At 34.6% G+C, this 9,969-nt stretch overlaps 1 protein-coding gene across 1 annotated transcript in view; it reads right to left on the bottom strand.

The window, feature by feature from the left end:
- The window catches only part of MTF2 (metal response element binding transcription factor 2), a 77,645-nt gene that overhangs the window by 18,533 nt on the left and 49,143 nt on the right, over positions 1–9,969 (bottom strand). The window contains exons 10-14 of the mRNA XM_074188184.1: positions 6,760–6,827; positions 6,204–6,374; positions 561–669; positions 386–438; positions 180–284 (exon numbers count right to left, since the gene is read on the bottom strand). Coding sequence (XP_074044285.1) covers positions 180–284; positions 386–438; positions 561–669; positions 6,204–6,374; positions 6,760–6,827 — 506 coding nt within the window. The remainder of the gene's footprint in view (positions 1–179; positions 285–385; positions 439–560; positions 670–6,203; positions 6,375–6,759; positions 6,828–9,969) is intronic.

Raw genomic sequence — 9,969 nt, 5'->3', positions numbered from 1 at the left:
TTTGAAAAGTAGAAATCACCTAATAAACATAACAAATCTCTCAGCAAAGACACATTGTGCTGTTTTGTGAGCTGCTGAAATATTTTGCTACTATCTTTAAAAAGAAAGTCCAGGAAAAAAAAATTCAGTACAGAAAATTACTGCTTCAAACAAAAGACTAAATCAAAGCTATTTGTTACCCATAATGCCTGGAAATGGCAGATGAGGTAGTTTCTTTTGTACTGGCAGCACCCGTGAAGTCCACATCTGAGGTATTGGATGAATGTGCAGTTCCATCAGATTTCCTGAAAAATAAAATGAAAAGATATTTATAATAAATATTTTACATAAAAATTAAGCACTCATAAATAAATTTCAAGGGAGGAAAAAACGAAGCTCTAATTACCCTATAGCGGAAGGTAAATCCAAGGTAGGATTCTCTGGAACTGATTCCTTTTCCTTCAAATATAAGAAAATTATTGAAGCATGAACTCTAAACTAAGTTTTAAAACCCTTAGAATGTGATCCTTCCCTGTTTTGTCCCTGCCTGGCATCTTTCTGAAAAGATAGAAGATACTTACCATAGAAGATGGTTCAGAAGTCTTTTGAATCATCTTTCTTGTATATGGTCCAGGTGGACGACCTACAGATTTTTTCTTTCCTTTCTTTTCTATACCATTACTTATGTCCCTGCAAAGAAAAAGATATGGCATACATTATCAAATGGAATTTTATTAAGTGGGATGGTTTTTTATTTAATTCTTTTTTTTTTTAGGTTTTTGCAAGGCAAATGGGGTTAAGTGGCTTGCCCAAGGACACACAGCTAGGTATTATTAAGTGTCTGAGACTGGATTTGAACCCAGGTACTCCTGACTCTAGGGCCAGTGCTTTATCCACTGTGCCACCTAGCTGCCCCTTTATTTAATTCTTTTAAAAAAATGTACTTGCAACCAAGCAAAAAGTTATTACAATAGTGTGGGTATGAGGTGATAAGGATCTGCAACAGGACTGGAACAGTGTCAAATAAGAGGAGGCAGACAGGGGAGATGGTACAAAGGTAGAATCAGTAAGAACTGGCAACAGATTGGATATAAAAGAGTAAGAAAGAAAAGTATAACACCTAATGAAAGTCTAGGTGTCTGAGAAGATAGTGGTATCCTTGTTAGTGGCCCGAAAATTAGTAAGAAAGGAGGGCTGGAGGTATTTGGTATACTGAGTTTAAGATAAGTTTAGGATAAGAAGTTTGGATATGCTAAGTTTAAGATTTTTATGTTCAAGATGTCCAAAGTTAAGGGGCAGCTAGGTAGTGCAGTGGATAGAAAATCGGCCCTGGAATCAGGAGGACCTGAGTTCAAATCTGACCTCAGACACTTAATAATTACCTAGCTGTGTGGCCTTGGGCAAGCCACTTAACCCCATTGTCTTGCAAAAAAAAAAAAACCCTAAAAAAAAATGTCCAATGATAATTGAAGACCTGAGATCAGCAAAGAGGTTATAGTTGAATAAACAGATTTATCATCTACAGAAAAATGAAGACATGAAATCTTGGGAGCTTAAGATACTACCTAGGGAAACAGTATATATAAAGAAAAAAGTTTAAGGTAGAGGCTGAGAGTAGACATTCTCAGCTGGAGGGCACAACCTAGATGAAGAACCAGCCAAGGAGAGACTGAGAAGGAATAGTAGTAGAAAGAAAAGCAGGGAGAACAGTGTTGGAAAAAATCTTAGAAAGGACAGACTATCAAGGAGAAGGGGAGTGATAAGTTTCAAAGTTGTAAAACTGTCAAGCAGGATGTGAACTAAGAAACAGCAACTAGATTTGGCAATTAAAAGATCACTGATTACATTTGAGAGCAATTTCAGTTTAACAGTGAGGTAAAATCCATACAGCAGAGAGCAGACATCTATACTTTGTCTTTTTAAAAGGTTTAGCTGTCAAAGGTAGGAGAGATATGAGATAATAGGTAGCTGAGCTGGATGGATAGATCAAGAGAGGGTTCTTGAGGTTGGAGGTTGCTCATGTTTATAGGTAATGGAAAAATATTCAGAAGACAGGAAGAGACTGAAATTAGTGAGGGTCAAGATGCCAGAGAAAGGCAGTTTGATGAAGGAGATGGGATAGAATAAGATCACTTGTAGATGTAGAGGGTTTTGTCTTGGCAAGGAAAAAAACCACCTTTTTTTAAATTTTTTTTTTTTTTCCAGATTCATGCAACAGTAGTTTGTTCGTTTTGTTTTTGTTTTTTGCAAGGCAAATGGGGTTAAGTGGCTTGCCCAAGGCCACACAGCTATGTAATTATTAAGTGTCTGAGCTGGGTTTCAAACCCAGGTACTCCTGACTGCAGGGCCAGTGCTTTATCCACTGCGCCACCTAGCCGCCCCGGTTTGTTCATTTTTTTGGTAAGGTTTTTGAGTTTCACATTTTTCTCCTTTCCTCCTCTTCCCCATCTCCCTGACAGAAAGCAATCTAATATGGGCTATACATGTATAACCAAAAGACAACCTTTTAATATCAGGAAGTGGTGAAGGTAGTAGAAAGCATCTTGTGAAGTTAAGAAGAGGGCCAAAGAAAAACTCTTGTATGACCTCAATTTTTTCAGTGAAATGTGTGAAAGTTTTTCAATTAATAGAGTGGAAGAGGAGGTCATATGAGGTTTAGGGAGGTTGGGAAAAGTCACTAAGGCAAGTGGGATTGTGAATTGACTATTGTTATTGTTCAGTGGGTTTTTTTTTTTATTGTGTCCAACTCTTCATAATCCCATTTTGGGTTTTCTTGGAATATAATATTAGCTCAAATGGATTGTGGCTGGAATTTATTGTATTATTAAGGCTAAATTCTCTAGCTTGAGTAAGGTAAACTACATTTAGCATTATATGGTTTATATCTCTAAATTCTCCCACATTATAATAAAATTCCTTTACACCTAAATAATACTGTCATTTGAGTAAATTTAGGACAAAGGTGAAGAAAACAATTTGGGTGAAAATCAAAGAGATAGAACTGAAAAGATTCATCAGAATAACTTCCAGATCACCTGGACACATTACCTTTTCAGTCTTAATAAATAGTACTCCTTTATTACAGCTTCACTCTTCCTCATGCTGCATTACTGACTTTCTCTATTATGCTTAAGAAACCTCTTCATCCTGGAAAGTTTCACTCAACTCCTTGAACTTTTCACATTGGAATGATCTGCTTCCCTGTGGCTTCTCCCTCTGATTGGCTGGTTCCATGTCTCTCCAGGTTGCAGTCCTAACTTTCTGGACCCACTCTATCATATCTTTAATCTCTTTTCCTCTCCCTTCAGCATCCTTGTAAATGCTATCTTATATTCATTACAATATAAGCTTTCTGAGGAAATGAACTAGCTTTCTCCTTTATGTTTGTATTCTTTGAGTTTGGTACAATGCGTGGCACATAGCTTAATAAATATTTCCTGTTATTGCTCTTCATACATGATACTGGTCTTTGTATCATTTAAATGGCTGTAGCCTTAGATCTTCAATTCTCTTTCTCCTGACCTCTACCTTGAAGAATTGTAAACATGACATCTTCATGAAGTCTTTTTTCTTATCTTCCCAGATAAGGGAAAAACTGTTTGCTCTTTTCTTTGTATCTCCAGCATCAAGCCCAATGCCTAGGACAGATAGCAGGTACTTAATAAAAGCTTGCTGACTGATTGAGAAATGAGGTCAGGCAACAGATTATAAACCCGGGCCAGAGATTCTCTCTCTTTATCAAAATCAAAGTTAATTAATAATTCCTTGACTTGCTTTAATGATAATTTCACTCTTGAAAATGTAGAGAGGGGGGATTCAATTCTGGATCATTGGCTCCAACTAGAATAAATTTGTGGGGAATGCAACTACTGAGAATCTGTGATAGAGGAAGGAGAAAGTCAGGTACAATATGACAAAGCAACACAAATTTGGAGGGAAAAAAGATTTCAGAGTCTAGGGTAAGGATATACAGGCTAACTTGAACTAAAATTCTAGAGAGGAAGCCAGCCCAGCAAAAATTAGAAGCTCTCAAGAATTAAATTCTCAAGGCATAAATAAAAACAATTTTGAGAAAGAGGAGGAGAGGAATCATCTAAAGAGACATTGGTACATAGGCATAGGGAATCCCAAAACAATCTAATTTTTAAAATGTAGATGGAAGAAGTGGAAATTAACAGAATGAATAAAAAATCATGGCACAGTAATGTTAAAAATAATTAAAAGCTCATAACAACCTGAAGCTAGTAAAGATCTCTAAGGATGACGAAAAATGAGTTTTATTTCTGCTATATTAGGGACAAAGACGGGACAGTCAACTCGGGTATAAGACTGATGCTTGAGAAGATAACATTATAGTAATAACTGAAATATACATAACACCCACTAGAAACTGAATGAGGGAATGGAATAGTGTGTCCCAAGGAGCCCAAGATGTAACCTAAGGGGACATACTCTACAAACCTAAAGCTAACTTTCAATGAAAAAAATGGACATTAAAAAAAAAAGCTTTTAAAGAATTCTTACAAAGAAAACCAGACCTGAACAAATTGTTTTGCTACCATCTCAAACATAAATACACAGAAGTTATACAAATACAATATCCAAGAAAGGCATAAATAACAAAATTAATTATAACTCAGGAGGAAAAAAAGGGGGGGAGGAGGAAGGAAATTATGAATTAACAATAACAAAATAGCAGACAATTAAAATTACATGAGGAGAGAAAAGTGAAAGCAGAAATCCCAGAAATATCGGTAGAGAAACACAACTAAAGACATTATGGCTTAAACTTTACATACTCCACATAAATAAGAATTAATGTTTTTTTAAGACTTTCAGAATGAGGGTGCATAAGAGAGAGAGGGAGGAAGAAAATGTGGAAGGATAGTAAACAGTAAAAGGGAAAATAATTGCTATAGCCTTTTAGGAAGAAGAGGGCCTATCGGTGAATGGTGATAAGTCATAAGTAGGAACTGAAACTAGGGAGAGGGGCCCGAGAGGAACCTCTGATTTCAGTGGTAAAAGAAAGATTCCACTAGAAAAAAATGCTACTATGGGGGAAAAGAAGATATTTTATAAATGGAGAAAAGGACCTTGTAAATTCCAGGGATTTGGTGCTTAAGAAGACTACTCCCCTTCAACTTAAAGAAGAGAATCAGGGGCAGCTAGGTGGTGCAGTGGATAGAGCACCGCCCCTGGAGTCAGGAGTACCTGAGTTCAAATCCGGCCTCAGACACTTAATAATTACCTAGTTGTGTGGCCTTGGGCAAACCCCATTGCCTTGCAAAAAAAAAAACAAACCCAACCTAAAAATATAAAATAATAAAAAAAATAAAGAAGAAAATCAGAGATTCTGGGGGCAACCAACATCCTCAAGTAGGAGGCAGAGACATTTCTTGGCAAAAGGAGGAAAAAACATCATGGGAGAGGGTGAGGAGTAGTAATGAATAGAATCAATCAGAGACATTTCTATCATGAGGAAACATTTTATCCTCTCTATCACCTTCAGGAACTGATATTTCTAACAGTGGGGTGAAAGTCAACCTCTAAGGCACTAACATAGAAATCAATTAGATGAAAAAACTCAAAACAGATATCTTAGAAGTTTGAATTGTATGAAGAAAACACAGTCTAAAGAAAAATGGCAGGAGCTAAAAATCAAAGGGAAAAAAGTTAGACTAAACAGAAAAAAGGAAGAAAATAATGAAGAGAACAAGTAGAGAAAAAATATTTTAGAAGGAGGTACAGAAAATGAAATGAAAAAATATAACAAAACAAACAGAAGGGGAGGAGAGGATGGGGGGGGGAGGGAAAATTTGGATAATTGTTTAAAACGAAATTAATTAAAGCAAAAGTCCCAAAGTAAACAACTTGAAGGTATGGTAGGGTTGAGGGGGAGGGGGAAGGAGTCCATGGGAACAGGACAGCATTAACATAAGATTAAGTTAGCATAATAATTGAACAAAGCACTAACACTTTACAGGAGTGGAGCAGAGAGAAAAAATTTACCAAGTAAATAAACTCAAACTAAATAATCAAGGCTTAAAAAATGAGTTTTTAAGTAGAAAATGGCTGAATGATGTCAGTAAACCAAAAATGTTGATAATTTCAATGTTAATATTCAAAACATGCCAAGACCTTACTATTAATATGCTAACTAAATTTGGAAATGAACTTATGTATGGATAAGGGGAAAAAAATTTAAGCCAGAGGAAAATTTTTACCTTGAATCAGGTATAGGTTTAGATGCTTTTCTGCCTTTAATTTTGAATTCATGAGATGTTCCTTCAGGCTCTTTCTCTGCTTTAAAAGCCACATTTGGTGGCACAGGAGGAACACGAATTCTCAATCCAAATAAATGTTTCTTCTTCTTTATTTCTTTTCCTGACATAAACCTACATTAATTAAAAAGGAAATTTAAAAATGTATAGTTTTAAAAACCATTTTAAGTGATATTTTGAAAAGTGTTTTCAAGAAATGTCACCATCCTGAGAAAAATGATGAAATTTTGACATATTTGCAAGAACCTATAGTATCTATCACCACCTAATAGTTAATATCAAATAATTTTATCCACTGCTACTATGTTTACGCCATTAAAGGCCATCATTTTTGCCTTAAGGGTTAGGGTACCTGAAAATAAGGCTGACAAAGTTTAAAACGGAATGTACCTCTGCTTTAAATAATGTTTCTAAATCCCACAGCTCTTAAAAAATGCCCTCAATCCTTATACTTACTAAGTGTCTCCCGCATGGGGATACATAAAATAAATCAACTTACATGGTCTTGTAATCATTTAATGCCTCCAGAACATGCTCATATCTTTCAGATTTTGGTGTGTCTGCCAGCTGTGAAGTATCAAGAAACAATTTAACATACTACAATTTCAGCAACTAAGAATATACAGGTGCTTTGGATATTAATTAGATCTATGGTTTTAAAAACAGTTCTATGGTCAGAGGAAAATGATTCATTAAAAATTATTTTAGTGCCAATCATGAAAGTGTCTGATTATATTTTATTGCCCTGCCTTTAGTTATGGGTTTTAATATAAATACCTTTAAATTACCAGAATCATCTAGGCAAGGTAGATACTTATACCATTTTATCATTCAACATCTTCTCTTGAATACAGTGTTATTAGCGTCTGTAAATTTTGAAGCTATCATCAGATCTAGCATTTAACTTTTGAGGATATTTCAAATCACAGCCAGACCCTGGTTCCTACCCAAAAACTGCAGAAAAGTTTCTACAATCATAAACTGAAATTAAAAAAAAAACACCTGAAGAATATTTCATTCTGGAAAAGATTCAATATAGCTCAACTTAGACTCTTATAAAATAATTTCCTGTCTCTTTTTCAATCTCTTGGCCTTGGGACCCATCAGAAGAATCTTAGCTGATAATGAACTGATTCAAATTCAATAAAAAAATGAAATATTAAAATCATGAAAAGCTTTAGAGAAGTATCATTCTGAATAACAGGAAAGGACATTAGCTTTCAGTAAAGCCATTTTATTTATCATTTAGTTGAGTCTATACAAAACTGTCAAGTGTTTCATCCAACATATGTTGAAGTTCCCAAGAATTTTTCAAGAACTGTTCAAAATGAAGTGTGTTGAAAATATCTACTAAGGAGGCCCAGGTCCAAGTATTAATGTTGAAAGATCTGCCATGGTTTTCTGAAGAGCCAATACAGAGATGTTCCTTCATTATGAGGGAGAATTTCTAAAAGGATTACAGAGTTGGATGTAATCTGATCCACTGATACGAGTTCATCAAATCCAACCTCTAACTAGATAAATCTTTGCCAGATGATCTGTTAGGAGTTAGGATAATTCAACTCAAACATGCATTAAAAGGCCTAAAAGGCACTGAGCTAAGTACTAGGGATATAAAAAGCCAAAAACAGTTCCTACTACATGGAGTTATTATTTTGTGTGTGTGTGTGTGTGTGTGTGTGTGTGTGTGGGAGGGGGATTGGAGGGGATATTTAAACAAAATGTGTGCACCAATGTATGCAAAAAAATACAAAATAATTTTGTAGTGGGGGGAGAAATTACTATTGGATGCACCAAAGAGGTTAATCTGTGAAGAAGTTAGGTATTTCCAAAAGGCAGAAAATAGAAGGAAGTATTTTAGGCTTAAGAGGTAGGGGTTTTTTTGTTTGTTTTTTTTTTAGATTTTTCAAGGCTATGGGGTTAAGTGGCTTGCCCAAGGCCATACAGCTAGATAATTATCAAGTGTCTGTGGTCGCATTTGAACCCAGGTACTCCTGACTCCAAGACCAGTGCTCTATTCACTGCGCCACCTAGCTGCCCCAAGAGGTAGGTTTTTCAAAAGTAAAATATGGAAAATATAGGAAATATGAATTAGAGCAATTTGGTTTGAGTATAGAGTAGTTTGAGGTAGAATAATATAAAATCAGTATGGAAAGATAGGTTGGAGCTAGACTCCAGGGCTTTAAATGTCAAATTGAGTTTGGATTTTGTACTAGGAAGATGATAAACTTCTTGAGTGGGAGCATAGTGTGGCAAGATTTATGTTGATACCAACTCACTCTAGTAAAGGAACTGATTCCACTATTCAACAAATTCAATGAATTTAACAAATATTTTTATCAAGCACCTACTTTTCCAATGTTATAACTTTAGTTATTATGTTGAATCAAAATCTACCTTCTTGGAATTTATATCTTCTGAAGCAATACAAAATAAACTTATACCTTTTTCAAATTAATAGCCCTTCAAAATCTGGATATTTGAAAACTAAAACCTTACACGTTTTGGCAATTGCATCAATACTGTTTTCATATTAAACTTGTGGTCAACTAAAGTCAATAGATATTTCATATAAATTTGCCAAGCCATATTTCCTTTATAGCATACCTACAGAACTGAAATTAAGATTAAATAAAAAAAGTATTGTTAAATGTCTTCATTTTGTTTTCAGCTTAGTATTCCAGCTTATAGCATTTAAAATTATGATCCTGTCTTCTCTAAATCAATACCCTTTCCAGTTTTTTGCCATTTAGAAATTTTATAAACATGCTTTGCATTGTTTTCACTCAAATACTGATAATAATATCAAATAGGCTATGGTCCTATAGCTATTAATTTAGAAACCTCCCCTAGATATGTGAAAACTCAGTCACTAATCTTAGTAAATTCATTAATCTATCACTTCTCTTAACACTTTATTCCATCCCACCTTCTGATATTTACAGAATTTAAAGGGAGATGCTGAGAATGGCTTTGCTGAATCAAGATAATGCTTTGTTAATAGGATTTCCTTGATGCCCAAACGTGGTCATTCTTTTCAAAATAGTGACATTTAATTGTTTGTCAAGGATGAACTATATTAGCTCTAAAATTATAATTACAAGTTTTCTGACCACCATACAAAAACTATTTGCTTAGGCCTGCATAAAAAATTACTAAATGCTCCTTTACTTACATCAAGACTTCACATATTCTGGGATAATAATTTCCTTCTCTAGAAGGGTAAATGTTGGAAGTCATATAGAAGAAGTGACGGTAGAAAAATAAACCCAAAATATTAAGGACTAATAAGTCTCACAATATAGCTGTTCTTTAAAATTAAATTGCAGAATTATTATATACTTTCCTGGTCTGAAGACTATTCTTGCTGGGAAAGACATACAAAAAACCAGAATTGTTTTGCCTTCTATTTATTTACATTATAAAGCAATAGTTTGATTTCCTTTCTATATTCTTGTTCCAAAGAAGGCTTTAAATACTTGTCTTAGAACCTTTAGAATTTTTTTTTTAAGCCTCATCTTATCATTGCCCTTTAGCTTCTTGACTGAAATTCGTCTATGTTGGTATTTAATCTTTTTTTACACAACCCTTGTGGTTATTTGTCCACTGCTTTCTGTATATGTCTATGAAAAATACAAACGATCTCTCAATGCAGCCACATGGATTTCTTTAGATACTCTAATCTCTCTCTCCCCTTCCCTTTATAATT

This window comes from Macrotis lagotis, chromosome 5 (genome assembly GCF_037893015.1).
Source record: "Macrotis lagotis isolate mMagLag1 chromosome 5, bilby.v1.9.chrom.fasta, whole genome shotgun sequence".
Taxonomy (NCBI): Eukaryota; Metazoa; Chordata; class Mammalia; order Peramelemorphia; family Peramelidae; genus Macrotis; species Macrotis lagotis.
Note: the sequence above shows the minus strand (reverse complement) of the source record. Positions and strands in the feature narration are given on the sequence as shown.